This window comes from Leptodactylus fuscus, chromosome 2 (assembly GCF_031893055.1).
Source record: "Leptodactylus fuscus isolate aLepFus1 chromosome 2, aLepFus1.hap2, whole genome shotgun sequence".
NCBI lineage: Eukaryota > Metazoa > Chordata > Amphibia > Anura > Leptodactylidae > Leptodactylus > Leptodactylus fuscus.
In genome coordinates, this window is record NC_134266.1 from 241,075,587 (window position 1) to 241,102,987 (window position 27,401).

General features: G+C 42.5%; 2 protein-coding genes across 2 annotated transcripts in view; one reads left to right on the forward strand and one right to left on the reverse strand.

Annotated features, from left to right (window-relative positions):
* The window catches only part of RFXAP (regulatory factor X associated protein), a 299,237-nt gene that overhangs the window by 210,464 nt on the left and 61,372 nt on the right, over positions 1–27,401 (reverse strand). The window lies entirely within an intron of this gene.
* ALG5 (ALG5 dolichyl-phosphate beta-glucosyltransferase) lies at positions 1,567–22,041 on the forward strand. Its single transcript, XM_075262934.1, has 10 exons — positions 1,567–1,759; positions 7,044–7,215; positions 8,651–8,697; positions 10,420–10,488; positions 13,993–14,085; positions 16,186–16,299; positions 17,248–17,307; positions 18,027–18,178; positions 19,928–20,013; positions 21,587–22,041. The coding sequence occupies exons 1-10, from the start codon at positions 1,694–1,696 to the stop codon at positions 21,700–21,702; spliced, it is 975 nt and encodes a 324-aa protein (XP_075119035.1). The 5' UTR covers positions 1,567–1,693; the 3' UTR covers positions 21,703–22,041.

A 27,401-nucleotide genomic window follows, 5' to 3' on the forward strand; every position in this document is an offset into this window, starting at 1 on the left:
CACATAATTACTGTGATACTCCTTTAAGCATTACACAGTTTAATATGCTGTATTTGTAATGCAAAGACATGTCAGGTCTATCAGAACAAGGGATGATCTTTGTAGCTGGCGCTAGGTTCACACTAGCGCCCGGAGTCCGTTCTGAGCTTTCCGTCTTCTGCATGCAAAAGACAGAAAGCTGTCAGACCAGGTCCGGCCATGAGCGCCGGTGAGTGTTTTATGCTCTCTGCCGCGAAACCCTTTTTTTTAAACCGGACACAGAGTACTGCATGTCCGACTCTGTGTCCTATTTAAAAAAAAACGGTTTCGCGGCGGAGAGCATAAAACGCTCACCGGCGCTCATGGCTGAACATCTTTCAAACCCATTTTGTGCAGGAAATGGAAACCTGCAGAACGAGCCCTTAGGTTCAGCATCTCTATCATATCATATATATATATATATATATATATATATATGTATGTGTGTGTGTGTTTGTAGATAGATAGATAGATAGATAGATAGATAGATAGATAGATAGATAGATAGATAGATAGATCAGGGTCCTGACCATCGCTGCCCTGAAATATGATGAGGCAGGGGGAACACTCCCTTTATGAATATGCCAGACTTATAAGTATGAGCCCACTGTATTCCATCAATGCCCTCAGTAGCCTAATGGCGCACAATTGTATTTACTGTTTTGGCTACTAGGTGGGCAGACCTGTACGGCATCATATTGATCTGTCAGATCCGCTTTAAGTCTTTCCTTTGACCACCATGTTTGGCCTAGGAAACACAGTCTTTATAACCACCACATTTACTAGACTGTTCATGGCTTGGCTGAACTTATGGCAACCTAGTGATTTACGATGGTCCATTAGGGAACTGTGGCCACCTCACAGACTGGGGTATATCGTGTGCCAGTCCTAATAAACAGGTGGACTGACACAGGGACCGAGAGGGACCACAGCCTCTTCTTAAAGATGTCTGCCATTGTGCCATAATGGATATCTACACCACCAATGGCGTTAATTTCCATTTTAACTCATATCAGAAAACTGTCATGAGTTATAATAAATCTATCGGAATAAGACACGGACGGCTCAGGCCTCCATGATCTGTCCTGCTCACATTTGCAGGATGTGGTAGGTGAGGTGCGGATCGAAACCTTTACACAAGAAAGGGCCTAGCGCCAAACATGCCCCTCAATAGCATTACACTGTACAAGTTTCTGGTGTAGAACAAATGATGAATTTGTGTTTTTGAGACTGAACATGGCCACCTAAAGCCAGCATTAGGCTGCAGTTCAGATGTGTACACCACCATGGGTCATTATATATCTATAGACACAGCACCAAGTGAATACACAAACCTGACAGGCATTTTAACTAGAGTTACTGGATAGAGCCTGTCCATACATACAGCACAGTATTACAGTAAAGGGATTGATAGAAAGTTTAGGAGCTGCGATACAATCTCCGAACACCAGGTGGCGCTGCTCGCTAGATGCAGGACTAGGCGCAGGCTCGCTTCCCTCTTGAATTAGAATGTGCAGCAGAGCAGTGACAGCCTGACTTCCGCATAGGTGTATGTGTGCTATAGGTTCCGGCAGATGCTGAGCTGGTGTGTGCCGGGTACCGGAAGAGAGAGGTTCCGGGCTGCGGACTGAGCTGCCAGTACTATCTGTGTGAGGACGGGCATGGTGTGTCTACCATGTACTGCTGCCTGTGTGATCTCCTGCTGCTGCTGGCGGCGCTGGCCGCTCTCCTGCTGGTCCTGGTGAGTACAGGGATGCGCGGGAGCAGCACATATGTTGGGCTATAGGTGAAGTGGGCACATACACAGCCAATGGGGAGTCTGTGTGGGGTCCCTGCTGCACAACCTCTGCTAACCTCTGTTACATGTATCCTGTAGAGTGTACACAGCTCCTGTGCGGACCTATGTGTTTTCATAGCTGCAGTTATACTAGCATCATATACTAACAAATGCTAGGTAACTGAAGAATCAGGCTACAAAGGTTTATGTCCAGTCTGTCACCATGGAGTCACATAGGTCTGCAGAGGGGCTGTATACACATACGTGTAGGATAGTTTTAATCAATGCTAGTTACAGTAGTGCAAAAAAGTAGGTGCACATGGCCGTTACATTGGGTTATGCAGGGAAAGATAAGCTTTCCTGTACATTAACTTCCCTGGATAAGCTTTTCTTATTCATCTATGAGCTGATCCCTGAGGATTAGATCTGCAGAGCACAGCGAGGGAGGCCGAGGTCTGCTGACTCTTGGTCACACAACTGACTCTGCTCTACTCAGTGCACTTGCAGCAGGAGTAAAGCAGGGCCAGTGACGTAACAAAGTGAACACTGCCACCTCTGGTTCCTTCCTGCACTCTTATTATTGGGACCTGCATGTATATCAGTAAGTTAGGGAATGCACTCATAAGATTTATTTTTCCCTGTATAACCCCTTTAAAGTGAATGTATCGGACCGATTTGGGAGACTAAACCACCTTTCCTAAAGGTGAGTCCAATACGTTGCTTAGGCATTGCCAGTACAGGCACTAAGTAAGTATTAAAAAAACAAAAAAAACCTTTAAGCGCTGGCGTGGTCATCTTTACAGCAGGACTATTTGGGACAATAAATCCCTTCTCCATAAGGACCTATGTGTTGTTTAGTGTCCCAAAGCAACTTGAATGGTTCCCTTTAAATCTAGAGGCTTGGGGTGGTGATGCCCCAAGATGTAAATGTGTCACCTACCTACAGGGTAAGAGACTTCCACTGATTGTGAGCATAGCGACAACCCTTTAAACTGGTTGCTATGAGGATGCTACTATGGAGTGTTAGGCAGTCCTTATGCTTTTGTCTATCACTTCATTACCTTAGTAATTTTTCAGGAGCAATCCTTCGAGGGGACAACATCATTGAAGCCTATAGTTGATGCATGAGGATGCACAGAAAGGCCCTGCAGACTTCTCTGATTCTGTGTTTCTTCTATGTACAACTCAGAACTTGAGCAAATTCATAATTCAGTCCCGTTATTGAGGCCGGGCACTACAGCATTGTTGGTGACATTGAGCTGCAGGTGACATGTGGGACCATGTAGCTCCAACCTATTTGCTGCTAGGCTTAAAGAGAACCTACCTGGGCGATTTGGGACATTAACCACTTAGGTTTCCTTATGGACTAGGGGTTTAGTGCCCCAAATAGCCCTGCTGTAAAGATGTCCTTGCCAAGACATAAATTTATTTATTTATTACTTAACTGGCGTCTGTGCAGTGCTTTCATGAAGCTGGAGAAAGTACACCTTGGTTTCAATGAACCACTGCACAGGCGCCAGGAGCCCCAAAGATGAGTCTGTTGCAACTCATTGGATTTATCTCTAGAAAAGTATAAAGGGGTTGTGCTTTGTTCACTACAAACCTAGTATAGTTAATACAGCTGATGTCCCTTCTACACAACTTTGTCTTCCTTCCAGTACAATTTTGATGTTTGCACGGCACTCGTTCTCAGTATGGCCATTGATGGGGAAAAAAAACAAATGACCAGACCTGTCTATTAGTGGTATCCATTCAATAACACTACATGTAGAACTGTACACACTCTAGTCTCTCGTGCTACGCACTGTGTTATTCAGTGGGGACCACTAACAGACATATCTGGACTGGTCACATGTTTCTTCATCAGAAACCATGTTAAAGGGGCTCTATCAGCAAAATCATGCTGATAGAGCCCCACATATGCGTGTATAGCCTTTAAAAAGGCTATTCAGGCACCGTAAAAGTTATATTAAACTACCCCCCGTTTTAAAATAAAACCCTAATAAAGAATGTGATCTACTTACGCATCGTGCATGCTGGTCAGGCATTCAGGGTGTGTCTTCTTCTTCATCCATGCCTCTTCTTCCTCCGATGTCCTCCGGTCCCGTCCGGCGCTCGAGAGCGGACACTGATATAAAAAAAAATGGCCTGGGCACATGCGCAGTAGCATGCAGCGTCTACTACGGCTACTGCGCAGGCGCCCAGGCCATTTTTATTTTTTTTTTATCAGTGTCAGTTAGCGAGCGCCGGAGGAGGACGGGACCGGAGGACATCAGAGGAAGAAGAGGCATGGATGAAGAAGACGGCGCACCCTGAATGCCTGCCCAGCGTGCACGATCCGTAAGTAGAGCACATTCTTTTTTAGGATTTTATTTTAAAACTGTGGGGTAGTTTAATATAACATTTACGGTGACTGAATAGTCTTTTTAAAGGCTATTCACGGGATTTTGCTGATAGAGCCTCTTTAAGGACTGGAGTCCAATGCACCAGCTGTGAATCTGGAAATCCTATATAATAGTAAGTTGATCACATTTCCAACTGTGTTGAAGACAGAAATATAAAGTGGCCATCCCCTTTCAGTGTATTTAAAGGGATCTGATCTGCAGATTGTGTCCCTTTAATGTTCACTGCCTTGTTTGCTGCCACAACTTTGTGCTTTTAGTAGTGGCTGTGCCTGGTAATATAGCTCAGTAACATTAGAAGTGAATGACATGGAGCTGTAAGGGAGCCTTCACACGGAGTAAACGCGTGTGTATTTTTGCAAAATACATGTGTAAAAATAAGACTCCCATTGACTTCAATGACATTTTACTGGCATATTTTTACACGTGTAGAAAATATCATTGAAGTCAATGGGAGTCTTATTTTTACACGTGTATTTTGCAAAATTACACGCGCGTTTACTCCGTGTGAAGGCTCCCTGCCACCAGGCACAGCCACTTCTAAATATATATCACAAACAATGAAGGTGGGTTTCCCAGTCCTCGGAGCTGTGCGGCCCTTTCATTCTAATAATTCTCAGGGGTGCCAAGAGTCCGTCATCGTCAGTGTAATGGAGCCTTCACACGGAGTTACGGTGCGCTCATTCTGATCGTAAAAACAAGTTTAGAATGAGCGTGTAAAAAGCAGCTCCCATTGACTTGAATGGGAGCCGGCATACGTGCGCTCCCCATTGAAAACAATGGGAGGCTTTTTTTTCCCAATGCTTTCAATGTATTACGCGCGTATCACATTGAAAGTAATAGGGAAAAAAGCCTCCCATTGATTTCAATAGGGAGCGCACATATGGCGGCTCCCATTCAAGTCAATGGGAGCTGCTTTTTACGCGCTCATTCTGAACGTGTTTTTACGATTAGAGTCAGCGCAGCGTTACATCGTGTGAAGGCTCCCTAATATTGATGACCTGTCCTATGGATTTCTGATGGTCTTTTGTGCCCGTTCCTATTAGCACACTGATAGGCTATCAGATCTAACGTTCCAGGTGACAACCTCCTCTTCTGCAGCATCGTTCACACTTTATTTAGTCAAGTCAAGCTTTTTTTTTTTTTCCTGGATTGGATATTTCAGGTCCTATGATACGATCTGTTTTTTTGGTGCAGCATTAACCTGGTGCAGTAATATGTCTGTTTGAGTAAAACTTTAGGCTCTGTATTAATAATTCTGCTCAAAATATGAGTTAATCCATTCCAAGCCGGCCGTGCCCTGTATATACTTGTAGAAATGTCAGTGTATACTTATTATATCATGTTTCAGGAAGTAAATGGGCCATGAGCTGGCTTCCTTCCACTGTCATATAAACACTATATACCCTAAGGCATGATGTGGGCGTATTGTGTATATATTGTTACTGCGCCTTTCTTAGAAAACAGTCTGGCTGACAGGCTAGTCCCCTGCCAATATTAGCCGAACCTTTTCTCCCAAGCTTTTCCCATTGTAAATATAAGATCTCGTATTCATACGACTGTCCACGTCACCAATTCATGGAAAGAATAGAACAAGCCATTTCCTAGGCCATTTTCACAGATCCTGCAATACATAGTCTATGAGGAATCTAAGAAAACAGGTAACCCCTGGGTGTATACTTTTATGGTTGTGTGAATAAGCACTTAGTCAAAAGTTTCAGCAGTTAAGTATTTCATTTAAAAAATGAACCCTTTTCTAGTAAATAGAGATGAGCGAACACTGTTCGGATCAGCCGTTCCGAACAGCACGCTCCCATAGAAATGAATGGAAGCACCTGTGACATACACTTTGCCGACGGCCGGTCGCCGTGCCAGGTGCTTCCATTCATTTCTACGGGAGCGTGCTGTTCGGAACGGCTGATCCAAACAGTGTTTGCTCATCTCTACTAGTAAACACATCAAGATTACATAAATACTCGATATTCCCAGCTTTGACTTTTTTTTTTTTTTTTTTTTTTTTTCTGCAATTCATCCTGGCACGCTGGACATCGGTTTCTCCGCTATCTCCTGACAACCCATTCTTGCCTAGTCTGTATTTGGCAGTAAAGGGTTGTAGGTTCTCAGTGGGATTAAGATCGGGGGAATATTCTGGCCATGGACCAAAAATATCAGTGTTTCACCAAGCAGCTTAGTTATCACATTTGCCTAGTGACATGGTCCTCCATCATGCTGCTCCATCATCACCGAATTATCATGGGACAGTTGGAAGAAGTTGCTCTTGGAGGGTGTTCAGACATCGTTCTTTATTCATGGCTGTGTTCTTAGGCAGTATTGTGAATGAGCCCACTCCCTTGGATGAAAAGTGACCCCAAACATGAATGGTCTCAGGATGCTTTACCAACCCAGCCTCCAAAGGCCTCTCCAAGAAAATACATCAAGGACAGACGTACAGGGATTGGACTGTAGAGGACTGAGGTAAAGTTATTTTCTCTGATGAAGCCCCATCTGACTGTTTGGGACATCTGGAAAATGACTGTCCGGAGAAGAAAAGTGAGCACTCCCGGGGTCCTGTGTCATGCCAAGAGTAAAGTGTCCTGAGCCCATTCATGTGTGGGGTCGCTCACAATTTCAACATGAATAAAGAATGGTATCTAAGCACCCCCCCCCCTTCATATATTACTTGGGTATCTATTCATTTCAATGGCCGCCATTTGTTTCCATTTTTCCCACTGCAGTGTAAATGTTTGTGTCGAATGACTAGCTCCTCTCCATCTGTATATGTTCAGACACTGTATATGATGTATATACTTCAGTACTAGCATATTATCTGGACACTCTTTTACCAGGTTGCAGTTATAGCACATGTGACTGCCCGGAAAATGCCAAATCTACATCGCCATGAGGCGGAGAAGTTCTTTGTTGCCAGTAATGGAGAAAAGAAACGTTTCCCAAGTATTCATGACCGCCCTGAGAAAGACCTGTCTGTTGTTGTTCCTGCATACAACGAAGAAGAGCGACGTAAGTGTGAGATTATCCATCAAACTGCTTCACGTATATGGGGCTTAAAGGGAACCGGGAGAATGCAATCTGCAGGTGACCGGAAATGTGTCTGAATTATTAGGAAGCCGCAGCCTCTTAATAATTCAGGTGCAGGTAGCGTCAGCGGGGGAATGGATTAAGACTGCCCAATAAAGGCAAAATACGCTGGCATTCTCCTTCAAATTCAGTGTCAAAATCCTTGTCTGTTTTTGATAAACAGAAAAAAATCTGCTTCAAATTCCTGAAGCAGAAATTTTCTGCTTCGCAAATTGTGTCAAATTCCTGTGTGTGAACATACCCATGGGGGCTGCTCACATTGCAGAAAATGATGTAGAGCGTTGGTATTCAGTGGCAGCTCTCTGCGGACACCGTGGCTGAATCAGCTGTGGCATCCACAGTGAGATTGAGCAGGACGCTTATTTTTTTGTGCCCTTCTGTGATCTCTGCCTCCCATTGGGAATGGAGGCAGAATCTGTTAGGAGTTCACCCACAAATCAGCCTCATGTTTCCAAACAAATGCAAGATGCATTAGCAACTTGTGTATATAAGACCTTTATTCATATCTGCGAAAGTGCCATTAGGATGCTATGTTGCAGATTTCTTTATTTGTAATGGGAAAGGCTAGGTTCACACCTGCTTCTGTTCTACGTTAGGGGTTCGGTCCCCGAATCCACTTGAAAAATGCCACATTTTTTGGTTAGAAACCATTATAGTCTATGGGGTCCACGTGTAACTGCTTTTTAAGTGGGTTAGAATATCATTTTTTGGGTCCCCAAACGTACCCAAAGAACAGAAATCCGAACACTAATGTGACCGTAGTGTAAGGGGTATAGGACATATCCATTGTGACCCTGAGACTTCTTAGCATTATTATGCCTACCTATCATTACTGCAAACTTCATAATCCCTCTTGATTAAAAAAAACTCCTAAAAATAAGTAATGTAGTATGGCCTTTGCAAATTATACTAAAACGGGCCATGACCAATTTTACTATAAAACTGCATGGGATGGTCTCATGACCCATCATTGAGACCATCCCACATCCCACATAGTATATAAGATGATAATGTCCTCATTGGGGGGGTTGGGCTCATTGAATTTTAGCTTGGTTCTCATTGGTAATAAGACCCCACCAGAGGTATACAGCAGAGACTTTGTCTGATCTCCAGTTAAAGTACACATGCATGCCGGGCGGAGTGCAGTGTGCATGTTTTTGGGTAGCACAGGAGGAATTGCTGTTAGGTAAAAGAGCATATTAAATGTGTATGATTAGATTTAATGATATTTACTATTGTCCTCCATAGTCTGTTAGCTCCTATAGATAAGCCATTTTTGGAGGTGAAGTAGATAAGTGACTTGTATAAGGTATAAGTTTTATGACATTGATCACTATATTTCTTGTCTTTCTTTCAGTACCTGTTATGATGAACGAGGCAATGGAATTTCTAGAAAAAAGACAGGTATGTGTATAAGAGAAACCGTAATCCCATGGCATTTTATATCAATTGTTCTTATGGAATAGTTTCTTATAGTTCATTAAATATCTCTGCTTAGCTCCATCTGCAGACCTGCACTTGTTCAGGTAGCCACTATTAGGGCCACATGGGCACAGAGGGGGCGGATTATGGCGCAGAATCCACACATAATCCGCCCCCTCACAATGGTGGTCTATGGAGACCGCTAGCGTTCTTTTTTCCGCTAGCAGCCACTAGCGGAAAAAAGAAGCGATCTGCCCTTTCTTCAGGTGTCCGCCTCGCGGCAACAACCACTGGAGTCAGCCCATTCATTTGAGCCTACTCCGGAGGGAGAATCCGCGACTGTCAGAAGCTGTGGAAGGCGGATTCTAGCCCGAGAGTGACGCGGCTCCCCACATCACTCTCTGTGCCAAAATCCACCCTTCCGCTCCCCGTGTGAACTAAGCCTTATAGGTACCTAGGCAGAAAGTGGCAGCCAGACTTGTTACAGCTTTTGGGATGCATTCCCTTGGACGATTATGTGTCACATAATTTTAATACTATGCATTCTGAATCTCATGGACTACATGAGGACCCATAAAATGGAGTCTGTCACTAGAACGCAGAATATCAGCCCAGCCCTGCAGATAGATAGGTTACAGTCATCTTAATCATATGGTGTTTTCCCCTTGTAAATTGGTCTCCGTTGCCTCTTTTCTTAAGTCAACACCTTTATTATTCCAAAGAACAGCAGTATCTCAGCAATGGAGGTAGCGATACACAAGGGGAAAGCACTGTTTGATTTGGATAACCCTAACCTATATATCTGTGGGTTGATATGCTGGGTTCTGAAGACAGACTGCCTTTGAAATCAATGTTTTGTCTTTTTGTTTTTTTTGCTTTTCGTTCTTTTTGTTCCTTTATGAATAACCTTAGACCTTGTGAAAAACTTAGCGCATGCCCAATTCTGGACATCTTAGCGTGCTGTCTGGGATAACCCCCAGTCTTCGTTCCCAGGGGCCCAACCTTGAAATGTGACTGCATTTACCAAAATTATCAATTTAGTATCTTTTCAGAATGCTTATCTTAGATTTGCTGAAAAATGCCCTTTATATCAGTCTCCATTACTAATAACTTAAGTTTCTGTTGACATCTTGCAGAGTCTTAGGTCTGAGGTGTAATGTCAGCGTATTCCCTGATGGAAGGCCTCATTGTATGTTACTGTATAGCCATCGACCATTGGCCATAGTGTTGGAAAACCGTACCATATATGCTTATGTATAAGTACTATTCTGGTGGCCCACTGTATAGGAAAGTATGGTCTACTGTACTATACTTTCTATACAGGTAAAAAAGAGAGTATGACAGTGCGTACCGCCAAGATATAGCCCAAAACGGCAATTGAGTGGCCTTCCTCTAGTTAGTAGGGTCCTTTGAATCTGTTTGGCATATGCGTTGTGAACTTACGTATGCTAAACATCTTCACATAAGATCATGTGATCAGAGCCTTGCATGTATGTTCGGCATAGCTCTACCAGTCCGTGCTGCTAAATGAGAGTTGCTTGCATTTGTTCTAACACTAGAGGGCAGTGATGTCACGGACACATGCATTACTGTCATGCTGCAACACTGGCGAACTAAACTTTTGTCTATGTGATGCAGTTATTAGGCTGGTGACAGGCCACAAAGTAATAGTATTTTTGTGCTTTTTTTTTTTTTATTGTCTAGACAAAGCGTCCATCCTTCAAGTATGAGGTCATCGTTGTAGATGATGGAAGCTCTGATAAAACTACACGGGTAATATACAATCACACTCCGTATGCAGAATACTATGGCCAGCTAATATGTGTTTGTGCTGTTCCCTTTTAATTCATTTTGGATATGTATTCAGTACTACTTTTTCCCTTTTCTGTTAATATGAACACATCCACCGCATTTACTGTGATCTGTAGGGTCATAATAGGGTCACTCAAGTTACAATATTAATGTGTTCTGGGATGACTATTGTATGTTGAAACCATTGTAACCAGAGATCATAACTGTATGGAAAACTGGTAATTGATGCTGAAGACCACAAAATGTCTCCAAAAATATGAGTAATTGAAAATTTTTTAGATTAGAGTGCTGATATAGTTATAGAAAATCCTTATACATAATGCAGCAAGAGCTCTTGGAAGCTGTAAATCGCTCTGTGATTGTGGTAGGAGATTTTTTCAGTTTTTGTGTGTGGATTTTCTACATACACATATATATTATAATATATTCTGCTATATAATACAGTGGAGATTCTGCCGCTGTGGCGGCCACTCAACTCCTGAGAATTGTCCATAGGATTAAAATAGAGAAACGCCCATAAGCTTACCACCCAGTGAATGGCAATTTCTGACAAGGAAATGTGCTCATGACTTGCCTGGGTGTCCTCTTCAAGCAGCCCCACAAATTAACCTTTGACCAGAAGTAGGAGCCCTGAGGACCTCGCCACATGACATGACTCTATCAGCCAAATGTCAGTGTAGTTGGAATTGAACCAGGCATACAGGGTGACAAAGCATTTATGTGTAATAAAGAGTTGGATCAATTTATTCTATAAATTGGGATGTTTGTGCCTCTCTCCAATCTTTTAGAGAGGGGAGAAATAGTCTCCTTATTTGGTCTCCACCCTAAAAGCGATATGGATAAGTATAGGGGAGAGTGAGTGAGAATATACAATGGACACCAAACCGCCCAGGCCTCTAGATCTTAGAATAGCTGTGAATGGGTACCAGAACATGGGGAGGAGGAAACTGAGAAGTGAGGGCCTTATGTAACTGTATGCAGTCTTTCCTGAAGGTGTCCCATGACACACAGGCTCTGTCTTATGCCAGATATGCACCACATTGTTCCTTCAGTAACTTGCTTGCCACTTTTTATGAAAGTGGGCAGAGACCAAGCCCGGCAGATTTACATAACTCGCATCAGAAAACTGACCTGGGTTATTACCAAAATTCACACCAGTTCCTGAGTGGCATTGATTCCAATTCTAGTGATGGGAGTGCGCCAGAGTTATTAAGAGGGTGACGCAGGTTCATCAGGTCCAAACTAGAATCCTACATGTGGTGCTGATCCTGAAGAAGAGACATGAGGTGAACGTCTGTGGTCCCATGTTAAAATGCGTCTACCTCCACTACCAACGCCTCTTCTACCCCACTTCTATGCAGATGTAGGGGCTACTAGTGGCATAGTGATAGTATTGCTGTAAAATTCAGTTTTTAGTCTGTAGTCTGTGCGCCCTGGGCATTGCTTGATATTTACTTCCCTACAATATAATTGATATGGTTCTACAATATGGATCTTCACTTAAATGGATTGTCCATGAAAAAATGTTATATTTTAAATAGGCCGAGGGAGGTGGGAAAAAAAAATCATACTCTCCTTTCTCCGGTGCTCAAGTTATTCTGTCTGGTCCTGCTTCTCCATTGTTGTTCTCCGGTTGAAGTCCTCTGGTTCCTTCCTGCACTCTTATTATTGGGGCCTGCATGTATATCAGTAAGTTAGGGAATGCACTCATAAGATTTATTTTTCCCTTATAACCCCTTTAAAGTGAATCTATCAGACCGATTTGGGAGACCAAACCACCAGCAGGTCCTTATGGCCCTGTTTTATATTTTCCTAAAGGTGAGTCCAATAAGTTGCTCAGGCATTGCCAGTACAGGCACTAAGTAAGTATTAAAAAAAAAAAAACCTTTAAGCGCTGGTGTGGACATCTTTACAGCAGGACTATTTGGGACAATAAATCCTGTGAATCTGGAAATCCTATATATTCACTTTTCCAACTGTGTTGAAGACAGAAATATAAAGTGGCCATCCCCTTTCAGTGTATTTAAAGGGATCTGATCTGCAGATTGTGTCCCTTCAATGTTCACTGCCTTGTTTGCTGGCACAACTTTGTGCTTTTAGTAGTGGCTGTGCCTGGTAATATAGCTCAGTAACATTAGAAGTGAATGACACGGAGCTGTAAGGGAGCCTTCACACGGAGTAAACGCGTGTGTATTTTTGCAAAATACACGTGTAAAAATAAGACTCCCATTGACTTCAATGACATTTTACAGGCGTATTTTTACACGTGTAAAAAATATAATTGAAGTCAATGAGAGTCTTATTTTTACACGTGTATTTTGCAAAAAAACAGGCGCATTTACTCCGTATGAAGGCTCCCTACCACCAGGCACAGCCACTGCTAAATATATATCACAAACAATGAAGGTGGGTTTCCCAGTCCTTGGAGCTGTGCGGCCTTTTCAGTCTGATAGTTCTCAGGGGTGCCAAGAGTCCGTCATCGTCAGTCTAATGGAGCCTTCGCATGGAGTTACGGTGCGCTCATTCTGATCGTAAAAACACGTTCAGAATGAGCACGTAAAAAGCAGCTCCCATTGAAATCAATGGGAGGCTTTTTTCCCTATGCTTTCAATGTATTACGCGCTTATCACGCGCTTAAGCAAAATGTTATATTTTAAATAGGCCGAGGGAGGTGGGAAAAAAAAAATCATACTCCCCTTTCTCCGGTGCTCCAGTTATTCGGTCTGGTCCTGCTTCTCCATTGTTGTTTTCCGGTTGAAGTCCTCTTGACCAGCGTACGTCCTGGGGTCATTTCCTGAGGCCATTTGTTAGCCTCAGCAGTCAGTGGGATCTGGGATGTCACAGCCGGCGAGGAGTTTCACTTGTAGAAGACACCGGAGCGACAGGACCGGACCTCGCTGGGAGGACAGGCGATTGATCCTTTGACCTCTAGGTGGGGGCCTGTCTTGGTACCACTGCCGATCACCTGTTTGTTGGGGCATTGGTGCTGTTGCAATGGTATTGTCGTCTTTGACCCTTGTGGGACATCCATAGATCTAAGGATAGGCCAGTAGTATAACCCCTTTTAATTCTCAGAAGTCCGGTGTGTCAGACTTGAGCCTTGATGTTATGTACATAGAACTTAATTGTTTTCACGCTACATAATAAATAACACTTGTAAAGATTATAATTCACTATCTAACAATAGGGCAGGACTAGATGACCTGTTCTCAGCTACAAACGCACGTCTGACCTGTCTCATTACATTGTGATTTGCCATGATTTAGGATTGGGAAGGTATAATAGTCCAGGATAAATATTTACCCTTCTCTATATAATAATTCCTCAAAGTGATTTTATTAGGTTTGTTTAGTAGCAATGTTGGCTTGTTACATGACAGTCTTTTGTTTCTTAATGCACTTTTTTCATTCTGACATCTGGCACGTTCTCCAACATATCTTTTGTTGTCTTTCGTTTTCTGTGTAGGTCGCCTTGAACTATTCCAAGAAATATGGAAGCGATAAAGTTCGGGTGTTGACACTGGTGAAGAATCGAGGCAAAGGTGGAGCTGTTCGGATGGTACACTAATGTATTTCTGTATTTTAGCCTCTTTAAGTTTAACTAGTTCTAGCATTTGGCAGTGTAAGGGTCGGGGATGGTAATATGCCATCCGTTTATAAGATGGGAATACCTCTTTAAATGGCAGGAAATCTGATTACTTGGAAATGTGTCATCTTTGCCATGTAACACTGTACTGAAAGGGTACCTGAGTTTTCATCAAAAGTTAAAATTGCAGTCTGTTTTCTGGCTTTATAAGCCTTCGTATACGGTGTCTTAGCAGTTTTTCTGTTACTAATAGCCTCATTATGGCTGCAGCACATTTTGCATATCTCTTTGAGGCAGAAGGCGTGTACAATACAGACCCTTCTTTATCTATTAATTCTGCAATTGGTTTCTTTGTGTGTAATTCTATGAGATGTAAAATAGAAATCAGCTGAGAAAAGGCCAAGTGAACATAATGTAGAAGATTCAGGGACACTGGACTCCAAATCATGGTTACAAGGCAGCTAAAAATATCCTTGAAACAAAAACCCCAAAAATCTGAGCTCAACCAAGAAAGCCACTTGCTGTCTGTGACTAACATCCTATCAGCAATAACACTGGCAGCTAGTCAGAAGTAGACTCTCTTCATGTAAGCTGTGAGAAGCTACAAACTGAAGGTGGTAAGTCTGCAGAGGTGGTGAAGGGAGACCTGACCCTTTTCCTCCACTTCTTATATTTCCATCTTAAGGTTATTAAATTTTAAAGCTGGACCTTCCCTAGTAACAGGGAGTGAACAGCAAATAGGAGACCCCTGGTGGCAGTGGCTTTAGAGAGGTTTTTTCGGGAAAACAGCAAAACGTGCATAAAATTTTGGTCCAGAATCACATATGCTATTAAATGAGACTAAGTTGCCTGAAAGGTTAGTGGACATTGAAATACGCCTAGAATTTAAGATGAAAAAAGAGTGTTAAAGGGATTCTACCACTAAAACACATTTTTTTTCTAGGTAACACGTCGGAATAGCCTTTAGAAAGGCTATTCGTCTCCTACCTTTGGAAGTGCTCTCCGCCGCGCCGTTCGTTCAAAATGCCGGTTTGTACCGGTATGCTAATTAGTTCTCTCGCAGCAATGGGGGCGTCCCCATTGCAGCTCGAAAACCGACCGCAGCTCCGCCTCTATGGTCTTGGGTATCCTCCCCTTCCTTCTTCAGCGTCCTGTCTGACGCCTGCGCAGTACGCTCTGTTCGGCGAAGATTGCCGAACGTATTGCGCATGCACGAAATTGCAGTGGCCGCACTATGGCTGGGACCGCAATTTCGCGCATGCGCAGTACGTTCGGCAATCTTCGCCGAACAGAGCGTACTGCGCAGGCGTCCGACAGAACGCTGAAGAAGGAAGGGGAGGATACCCAAGACCATAGAGGCGGTGCTGCGGTCGGTTTTCGAGCTGCAATGGGGACGCCCCCATCGCTGCGAGAGAACTAATTAGCATACCGGTACAAACCGGTATTTTGAACGAACGGCACGGCGGAGATCACTTCCAAAGGTAGGAGACAAATAGCCTTTCTAAAGGCTATTCCGACGTGTTAACTAGAAAAAAATGTGTTTTAGTGGTAGAATCCCTTTAAGTACACATTGTGCTGCGTTCACATCTGTGGTGGAGTCTCCATAGCAGTGTCCGCCAAAAATCAGCAGAGGAAAAAAGTCCTGCACAAGGGACTTTTTCCTCCGCCAGTTTCCGTTTTATAATGACTGACCTATTATAGTCAGTGGGGTCCATCAGACTCTGTGTTGCAGACCCCAGCAATGGAGAGGCAACGCTAGTGGTGTGAACCTAACGTCAAATAAAACTCTTCTGAACCAGCTGATCTCTGAATTGGTCACCATGTCTGATTCTTTATTACATTGGGGATCTCCTCTACTAATCTTAATAAACGTGCATTCTTGGCTGAGGTCAAGCCACGTGAAATAGCAGTTTATTGTGTGTTCATCCAGCTTTAGGGCCATGCTGCATTGACTCTATGGCTATACTAAACCAGTCACAAGTCTTGTAGAGCTAAGCCCTGGATGGACACCCTGTAATAAGTGTGTATAGAGAAGCTGGTATACATCTTATATTTTGTATTGTTTATTGTTAGGGAGTTCTTGTATCAAGGGGAAAGACTATATTAATGGCTGACGCAGATGGAGCTACAAAGTTTGCAGATCTAGAACATGTGGAAGCTGGACTTGACAGCCTGAAACCCTGGCCGGTAAGGCTCTGCTTTTTTTTGTTTGTTTGTTTTGACCGGAAGCATGGCGGGCAGGTCTAAGAAATGGCGCTAAACAGGTAATATTCATGTATGGACATACTGGCTCCTGGAACTGTTGACTAAATTTATAGCAGAAGTTTATTACAAAGATGCAGACTAAAAGCACAGACTAACATAAGCCACATCTATCATCTGGTGATTTTTGATGGATACAGCTACAGAAACTCCTTAAAGCATTCCTCTATAATTCAGCAGTTTGTCCTCCAGTCCTTTGGGTCAGATTTTTGATATATTCATTACTTGGAAAGCTTTCTCAGATTTAGGCTACACATACATGAACATGTATCATGGGACTCGTGGAGAAATGACACTGACGGTGCATGTATGATATCCAGGTGCTGTCCGTGCCCTCCATGGGTCAAATTATTTTCTGCTGTGAAAAACATGGCTAGCCCACTGACAAAGTCTGCATGGAGTCTTACTTTCTGTGTCATCAATGCCTGAAGCAGCCACTAGGTGGAACTTACAGAACTGAGCTCCTAATAATTTGTTTGAGCTCCAAATGTTGCACACAGGTTTGTTTGTTTGTTTTTTTCTCCATATATAAAACTTGTGGCATCCTCTGTGGCTTATATTATTAGGAATTCTCCACTACAGGCATAATAGTTCCATATGGGCTCTACAATATAAGGCCCTGCTTTGAAATGTGCGAGTCTTAAAGCTAATTTATAAGGAGTTTGAGTTCTTTTTTTAAGTTTAATAACATAGTATAATAACTAGAGATGAGCGAACACTATTCGAAACAGCCGTTTCGAATAGCACGCTCCCATAGAAATGAATAGACGTAGGCCGCTTACATTCATTTCTATGGGAGTGTGCTATTCGAAATGGCTGTTTCGAATAGTGTTCGCTCATCTCTAATAATAACCTCTTCTTTTTTGGTATTAGGATAATCTGGCAATATCCTGCGGATCACGTGCTCATCTGGAGAAGGAGTCAATAGCTAAGGTAAAATTTAGTTTTAAGGTCAGCCATTAAAGATAGAAGGATCCAGCACTCCGATAGTGAAGCAAAATAAATCCTTTATTTCAACATGGATAAAAAAACACGAATAGAAGTTATAAGCGGCTGAAAACACCTGAGCGTTTCGGATGTAAGTCCCCTACTCATGGCACAAATTAAAGCAGCCATTAAAAAGGGGTTTGCCCACTAATGCACCCCAGTAAGCCATTGCCAAACACCTCTGGAGACGGCTTGTGTTTCCTGAGGACTATAGCATCTGAAATATTAAAATTCAGTGGATCCTGTGGAATTTGGCGAGTTCAGCAGACATTGCTCTAGTATGACAAATGGCCAAAGAAAGTACAGACCACAGAAATACTATACAAGTGCTGAGAGCTACTTTGTATTAACCAGACACGTCCACTACACAGTGAACAAAGTCATGTGCTTCCATCTCTATCCACTGTGTAGTGCAGGCAGTGAGGTCTTCTGAGTACATCTAATCGGAGGGGATGGTAGTTATTAGACCTCTGCTGATCTGACATGTATGATGTATCTTAAGGATAGGTCATTGCTATGAAAAGCTTAAAATACCCCTTTAATTTTACCCCAAAATCTTAGTTTGAGAAAACCTTTATATTGTAGCTTCATCAAACCTTTAAAGTTATATGTTACATACATTGTTTGTAGCGAAGGGGTTAACCCACTCCATGTTTGTTTCCCAGCGTTCCTTATTCAGGACCTTTCTTATGTACGGTTTCCATTCCCTCGTCTGGTTTTTGTGTGTTCGGGGTGTTAGAGACACCCAGTGTGGGTTCAAGCTGTTCACAAGAGAAGCCGCTGCTCGCACATTCTCCGCTCTCCATGTCGATCGGTGGTAGGTTCTCCCATTTTCTGTTTTATATAACTTTTATTCCCATATTCTTCCAGTGCAGTCTTGTAGCAACACATAAAAGGTATTGTCTCTTGAGCAGAATAAGTCATGCGTATGCAGTAGATGTGGGTTCCACTTGTAGTATTTGGACCCGTCTCAAAAACGGGGTCCTCCAAGTCTCAACTACAGCCGCAGTGAATAGCGAGTCAACAGTTGGAGGGGGGTTTTAGTAGCCGCCTTCATTTTAGAGATGGACGCATGCCCACAGACATCCTCTGGTTATACCATACATGTCTGTGCTGAGACAACCCCTTTCTCATCACATTTGGGAACCAGTGATCCCTATTAGAATATTAAACGTTGCGATTAAATTGGGGATTCTGTAAAATAAAGGGTCTCCATGTAGTCTCCTTTACTGGACTCCCGCTGAAGCGTCAGGGATTTATTTTTATCTTTACTAGTGAATTGTTAACATTCCCCTTCCTTGGGATTAGCGTGTATGGGTATTCTCTAAATATTAAGAACATTTCTGTCTCCAGAAGTTGACTTTCAGTCTTAAACTAAACATTGGTGCATTCAGCCATGCTGAACGTTACACTACTCTTCTGTTAGATGTAGCTCCAGGTATCACCCATTTGTTGCAATGGATTTCAGTAAATGATATATTCCTGTTATATATAGAATTAATGTACATAAGAATTTTAATAAAGATTAATTATCTTTTCATGTCCTTAGCAACGTGCAGTATTGTATACTGTTAGTATGCTGAGAGCACATTCGGCTTCCCTGGTATGCACCCTGGTGCAGGAGGTATCGGTACTATTAGTTTGGGCACCGATATCTCCCCACTGTCAGAAGGGTGGGCCTTACAGCTTAGCGTCATCGCTGGGCGGTTAAGGATGGCCTTCCATGACAGTACAAGGCCATGTTACAGTACAGTAATAGGGTTGTTCCTCATAGATCTGCAATGACACTAGGCTGTAAGGGCCCGCTCTTCTGCAAGTGGGGAGATATCATTGCCGAATTAATGGCACCGACACCTCCAGTTCTGGGGCACGTACCTGGAAAGCCAACAGTGCGCTGAATTCAGCCCTAGGGCCTTGCAGCGATGGAGCCCTGGATCTTCAACTTCTACAAGGAGTTTGTATGTTCTCTCCGTGTTTGCATGGGTTTCCTCCAGATACTCGGGTTTCCTCCCACACTCCAAATACATGGATAGGGAATTTAGATTGTGAGCCCTGTGGTTGACAATATCTGTAAAGCTCTGCAGAATATGATGGTGCTTCTATAGGAGCTCCAATAACAGCCCACAAACCATGTACATATGTGTGGCCATCTCTTTGTTCACCATTTTCCTGAATGCAGGGGTCTCCTTGCTGGGCAGGTTGTGGGACCTCTGTTATCTCCAGAAGTACAGATCCCAAAGATGGGACCTGCTTTAAGCAGACATTTACAGCACAATGTCAAAGGTGGGGGTATCCCTTTAAGTGCCTTACGTATAGAATTGTATTGAGAAGGCCAGACTGCACATATATTTGTCCACAGACAGATTGGTGTTGTGATTAAGTTGCTATTAGACCGCAGGGTGCATTGACCTTCTCATATCTGGAATTAACCTTCCTTTTTATAAGAAGATGATTCTGAGTAGATAAACCACTTGCTTTGTAAATGGCCTCGGCATAGACCAGTAATGACATCTGCAGGAGTGTCTGTAAAGTGCAGATCAATACCCTGTATCTCCTGTTTATGCAGGGCGTTTGATGTGGAGCTGCTATATATAGCGCAATGTTTAAAGATCCCCATTGCAGAAATTGCAGTAAATTGGACGGAGATTGAAGGTAAGATGAGTTATACACCGCACACTGCTGCTTTATGTTGTATTATATTGAACTAAAGTCATAGTGGACGTCTAAAGCTCTGCATAATCCCAAACTCATTACTGTAATGGGAACACCACAATGACAGTAGGTAGGGAGGGATTACAGTATCGGGATAAAAAAAGTTGTCTTTTAAAGCGTTATTGTAATCTCGGCACATGGCACCCAAGATGGGAACAATGGCTTGTCATTCCAAGCCCTGGGGCGGAACGTAATGTAACAGCCAAGCAGTGCTGCTCCGCATTGTTCCATTGATTCCTATAGAGGGAGCTATGGAGACGGTGCGGCTCAGGCAGGCTTCACTTTTTCCTTATCTCACATTCTCCTCTTTGGGAGATATGGGAAAAGTGTAAACCTGTCTAGCTGTTCCCATAAGTTTCACCCTAGTGGTTGGAACAGGGAGCAGTTTTTCCTGACTCTGCAACAATTTGCCAAATTTTGAATAACCATTGAAGGTCCAAGTAGTATATATAATTTGTTAGCAGTTTAGCTCCTGCTGACTGTTCTCATTGAAGGGTGTGACTGTATTTACTGCCCTCACCATGGTGAAAAAAAACAAAGAGAATCCAGCAGAAGCAGGGCCTATTAGTGGCCACATTGTCAAATCTTCTGGAATATTTGACCATCATATAAAAATATATATGGCATGAACTGTCCTTCAGCACAATGGTGGAGATGTCTAGCACTAGAGCGGTTCTGAAACGGTTAATGAAAGCACAGGTTTGGCAAAATTGCAGCAAACAAACATCTTTTTGTCTCACTATGAATATAGTGTATGGGTATACAGCCAGGAGAATCGTATATAGAGCACCTGTTACCTATCCTGACATGTTTTAATTAATACTTGTATTCCCAATGTAATAATTCTGAAACCTATTCTCTTAGATCTTTGCTTTGTGCTGTTCCTCTGTTAATCCTGTTGGCAATGTATGAATTTTATTGATATTCCATTCACTTTGACACACAGTTGTCAGTATATTCAGAGGAACAACACCCCATCGAATTATAAGCAGAGATACTACAGAATTGTGATTTCACAGGGGCGTCACAGTGGCTCAATGGTTAGCACTGCAGCATTGCAGCGCAGGAGTCCTGGGTTTGAATCCCGCCAGGAACAACATCTGCAACGAGTTTGTATGTGCTCCCTGTGTTTGCGTGGATTTCCTCCCATTCTACAAAGACATACCGATAGAAAAAAAAAAAAGTACATTGTGATCCCTATATGAGGCTCACAATCTACAAAAAAATAAAAAAAAGAAAAGAATTTTGATTTCATGAGGGATACAAGTACTTACTATAGAGCTGAGCGAGTACTATTCGAAACTCCAGTTTTGAATAGCACGCACCCATAGGAATGAATGGAAGTAGCCAGCACAAGGGGTTTAAGCAGCCGGCCTCTGGCAAAGTCAGCGTGCCGGCCACTTCCATTCATTCCTATGGGTGTGTGCCGTTTCGAATAGTACTCACTCATCTCTACTTACTAACTAAAATACATATATATATATTCACCTAATAGTTGTTGTTTTCTGTACAGGATCTAAGCTGGTGCCTTTCTGGAGCTGGTTGCAGATGGGACGAGACCTCCTCTTTATACGACTGCGATATCTCACTGGTGCCTGGAAGTTGGATACCACTGGAAAATTAGATTAAGATTTTACATTGGTATATGGAAAGATGGAGTCTGAGAAGAGTCCAGCTTCATGGATTAATTATTTTAGCACAGGAGGTCCTGTGTTGATATGGGACTACATTTTATGGTGTATCGAAACAAACTTGTGTTTCATGATAGATGGTGGTAGCGTACCTGGCCCATGGCGGTCCGTTATTACAACTGGTGTCAAGTCCATTCGAGTGGCTGCATCCTTTCATTCAAGGACTAGTCCATTCTGTCCAAGCTTCTTTTTTTTTTTTTTTCATTTCAGGCCAGTCTATTGATTGGGTTATTGAGTCGGTAACAGACGACATTCCTCAAATGGTTATGTCTTGGGTTTGGGTTTTTTTTTTTTTATAACTATTTACACATAATTGAAAATGTGTAATATGTCAAAAAGGTATATAAACATGAAAAAAATCCTTTTTACATCATTCTGCTCATCCTTGTATCACAAAAAGGTTACAACACAATGTCATGTTGGTTATGTTGTGTTGTTCTATGCTAAAAGAGTATTTTTATGTCTTAAGGGTATCTTCAACCTTTAACTTTAAAGGGGTTGTCTCATGGAGATATCCCTGATCCATTTGCCCTATTAAGTCATATGGCCATCATAGGGGACGGATCGTCTACTGAGACCCACTCTATGAGTGAGAACAGGGAGACTCTGTTGCAGGGTCCTACATCGCCAGGCCATTTGTATGGCTGACACTTAGGATAATACTATATCTATCTTGCCAGACAAGCCGGCAAAATTAGCCATTTGTGAGAGTACCAAGAACTGGACCTCTGGTGAGCAAGTGATTGTATTGACGGCTGTAGTCTGAAAGGGGTTATCGCTAATGGCAAACCTTTAAATATACCAAAAATAATTGTGAGTATAAATATACAAATAGATCACAAGATTACCCTATCATTTTGTCTCTCCTGCTTTTTCTTACTTCCTATATTGGGGAAAAAAAATTTAAAGGGGTATTCCCAACTTGTCTGTTCACCAACTTGCAGGCTGTGTGCTCTGTTCACTTCCTGGTTTTCTCGGTGAATTACTGGGCGGGGTTTCACTTGCTGTCTCCCAGGCAAAGCTCTGCTTAGCTCTCTTCATAGCAGTACATGTTTGCAGTCAGTAATCAGGGATGGTTGTACATAAATTAGCACAGTATCACTGGAAGATGCACAATATGAAGCTGATGTAGCAGAGCTGGATTTGATAGGTGATGAGAATCCCAAATTTACATGCTACAGGACCAAGAGTCAGTTTGCAATAAACTCAGTTTTAGGTCTGTGTTACATACAGAGGTAACAGACTCCCTGTCTTAGCCCTTATCAGCAAAATTCAATTAGCAGATTGATAACTGGCAGATGGAGATAACAGCTCAGAAATACAAGCTGCTCCGAGCACTCAGCTCCCCCTCCCTCCTGAGAGCAGGGAGCTATGTCACTTGTCCTGGGCAAAGAGATAAGACCATCCCCAGGTCCATCGTTATGGAGACGTAGTGTAAACAATGAAGTGAATAATCTCAGATAACAGCCAAACAAAGCAGTTCTGCTGAAGCAGTGTATTTATGAAAAGTTTTAAATCCACATAAGCTAGCAGTATAGATGGGATCCTTTTGATGGGACAACCCCTTTAAAGGCTTGCCCTTGATTATTATTATTTTTATTTATTTTTTATTTTTTTGGGGGGGAGACTCTTATTGTTTAAAGGAACACCTCCTCAATAATAATAGTTGCCTACTCACAGTCTCTTTCCTTATCCTGCTTTCATCTTCAATAAGTTACATGATGACAATGTGACCTTTTGCATGGATTGCTGTGCAAACGGGGGCTTTTGTCTACAACCTGCAGATACGATTGAGACCTACCATGTGACATCAGATTTCTTCTGTTTTTTTGCCCTACCTCTTCCATGAAAGTGTCCCTTCTACTTCTTACATAACTCTTAGTCTTATAAGATCTGCAGTGTTTTGAAGAAATTGATGTTTGGATGGTAACAGTTGGGTTGTGTATCTACACATTGACAGTATCCAATTACTGCAGCCAGTCCCAAACTATATAAAGACACAGCCCTGTGATAAGGTATCTGTTTATTAAAAGATAATTAATAGAGATGAGCGAACAGTAAAATGTTCGATATTCGTTTCGAGTAGCCCCTCAATATTCGACTACTTGAATCGAATATCGAACCCTATTGTAGTCTATGGGGGGAAAATGCTCGTTTCAGGGGTGGGCAACGGTCGATCAAATTATACTTAGCAAGTCCACGAGTGAGGGTCGGGCTGGATCCTCCGAGAAGTCTTCTCCGTGCAGCATCTTGGCGGCATCTTCCGGCGACTGTATAGCATTCGGCCAATCAATGCTGGTTCTGCATCGAACTTTTACATTCGAACAGCGAGTGGTACTCGATTGAATACGAGTATTTCGAATACCGTAGTATTCGATCGAATACCTACTCGATCGAATACTACTCACTCATCTCTAATAATTAATATTTCGGGTCCTCTCCATTGGAAGCTACTTTGCAGCCATGTCTGGTTTTCCTTTGTATCATTACCCTAGTATGGCTCTGTGATCGGTACCCTCTCATTCTGGTACATAAGAGGACGTGTTTATTTAGTCACTGCGACTGGTCTGCCTCTCTGCTTGGTTGTGCTCGGATGGGATGGTGCTTTAGGGTCATCTATATGGTGGACCCTTTCCTCCCTCTTTCCATCTTAAAAATAAATATGGCATTCAGAAGCCCATGGATCATGTAAGGAAGTGAGGAAAATGGAGGTGTTTCCCCTTCCAAAGCACCCCAGAAAGGAGGAGGACGGGGAATTTGTGACCTTTCAACCATGGTATTAAGGAAAGCCAATGAGTGTAATGTACTATAACCAGTGTAAAGACTTGCGGTAGAGCCTATATTTACAGCCACCTTACTATGCACTTTGCGTGTACATCATGTAAGAGTTTAATTCTGACGCAGTACTTCAGTCTCTGCATTCGCCTCCGCCTTGCTACTTTTATGTTGTGTCACTCGTATAACTCACTTTGGAATCCAAACACATGAATAGATTTACAAGCATACACAATGACAATTCATACAAACATTGTGAAAATTCCAGACACGTCTGTTTTCAGGAGCGCTGAGCCTAAGTGGGAAGAACCCCCTGGAAAACCGGGATAATAAATGTCCACCGCACCAGGTGACAAGTATCTTAAATAGTATCGCACTGTTGGCATGATATATACCGTACTAGAAGGAGACATGCTTTAGGCCTGTTGGTGGTTCATTATACTGATGTACAGGTTTATTGCTACTATTTTTAACATGGCTATCCATGACTATGTAAGGAGTAATCTTGGAATATTCCAGCTTTCGCGTTGACCACCAGACCAGACATTTTATTTTTTCCGCAGCATCTTTGCTGGTTATACAGGGTCAACAAGAGAGCAGGGACTTTAATTCTTATGGGCACCTTTTGTTATGGAAAAATGGATATATGTAACGAGAACGGAGGGGAACACAGAGAGTAAGAGCAGGGAGATGAATCATGGGAAATGTAGTTTGCCCACAGATTCACTGCATGTAAATAAGTGATACAAGGAGCAGCAAGTCAAGAAAAAGGTGCACAAGGGAACTGCTTTGGATGTACGTGCAGATTATTTTTGGAAGCTGGACAACCTCTTTAACTTTTTTTTAGTAGCTTCACATCAGTAAGATTAGTGTATCGGATCTATAGAACAACTGGGAAATGATAGAGCTCTGATGGCAGCAAAATCCGTAATAAACTTAAAAATAAGGACATGGACAACAGATTAAAATGGCTATGCGTCTTGATACCGGGCGGGTGTCTTCTTCAGGCTAAGCAGGAGTATCCAGCAATAGCCTTAGAACCCAGTGTCGAAACGCATAGTCGTTTTAAGCTGTTGTTCATGTCCTTGGAGCAATAAACAGAACCAACTCATCTTAACCATCCACATTGTTTATTTTTAAGTTTATTACGGATTTTGCTGCCATTAGCGCTCTATCGTTTCACGGTTTTTCTATATGTCCTTTCCATTTTGCATCACCACCCACTGTGTGGGACGGTGTCCAGGTAAGAGCTGCAATTGGCCTGGTGGGCTCCCGACTGGAGTCTATTATTTCCACCAGACGGGCACCAGGTCACGATTTTTAAATTTCTCTCAGATTAATGTATCGGCCAAGTGGAGCCACTACCAATTCCCCATATGTCTGGGTCACTATTGATTTTTGAATTGTGTGACCCTGGCATAGGTGATAGAGACATACGTGTGTTTGTGGTGTTCGATGCTTGCCTAGGGTGGTATACGGTCACAACAATATAATTGGGAGACTTTTTTTATTGTATATTTTTATTTACTTTATTCCCTTGTGGGCCCTGCTTATAATCTCGATATTGTGTGACTAGTTCTTGCTGTTCTTTATGGAGTGCTGGAGATTGCTGAATTACCTCGTTGCCTGACCCCTGGTCTGATCGGTGGGCACCTGAGTGGTCTGGCCCCCTACTGATCGGCACGTTCTCCTCTATCCTTTGGATACCTCCTTACACTAGAAGAATAAACACTATATATAATATTATAATTTCTTTCTACCATTTACATGTCACATTCCCTTTCCCAGAATTTCTAGCTGTGCTCAGGAGCGTAGTAAAAATGTGATCTATGATCTGCTGCTGGTAAGATGGCTACAGTCTGATCACATCCAGAACATACAAGTGGAAAACACATTTGTTACACGATACTACTACTACTACTACTTTGTTACTTCCAAGCAGAATCCTAATGACCTGAAATAATTGCCAGCAGTAAACAATTCATTGTATTTTTAGTTAGAAGGACATCATGCTTTGCTTACATTGCTGACCCAGGTCAGCAAGCAAAATTGATATGCCTAGCGTGCTTCAGGCAGGAGTTACTGCATCAGCAGAGCAGGAATGTCTGGTTTATGGCTTACAGCATCCACATATATCTTTCCTAATGATCAGGTCTTATTATATAAAGCTGTTGTATCCTTAGAGACGACCCCATTCAGAAGGCAGGCCCTGGGGCAAGCGCCAGATCACCCTGCCTTGTTCCTGCGCCAGGAACTCCCCCAGCACACAGTTGATTTTCCAATACTATATATACCATAATACAGTATAAGGACAGCCTGAGACCACCAGAGTGACAGCTGCTTGTATGACAGTGATCCAGCTCCCTATACTGGCAAATAGGTTCCAGCTTCCCTCTGTAATGCACATATGCCCTAATAAAATATAAAAACATATGGACAGCAGTATTTAAAAAAATAAATAAATACACACACCACTGTGGACCAGGTGACCTGCAATAGTCCTGACGGGTTCTCTTTGATCACAAGGATCAAATGTTTTTTGGGGGGGTTTTGCATAAAAAAATTTCGGATAAAAAAAAAAAAATCCTTCCTCCTAATATTATAAAGGTGAAGTTTGGATGTTTGTTCCTCAATCACACAAAGACAGCTGAATGAATTTGAATGAAATTTGGCACATAGATAGACTGTAACCTTGAGTAACACAGGCTACTTTTTATCCTGGTAAATGACATGGCTTCATGTTATGAATTTATGTTCACATACTATATTACACTGCTCTTGCAGCAGTTTATCTCATGTTCTGATAAAGCCAGGTCTGTTATCTCTCTATGTAAACACTCAGCTAACCCTCAGTCCATTGTG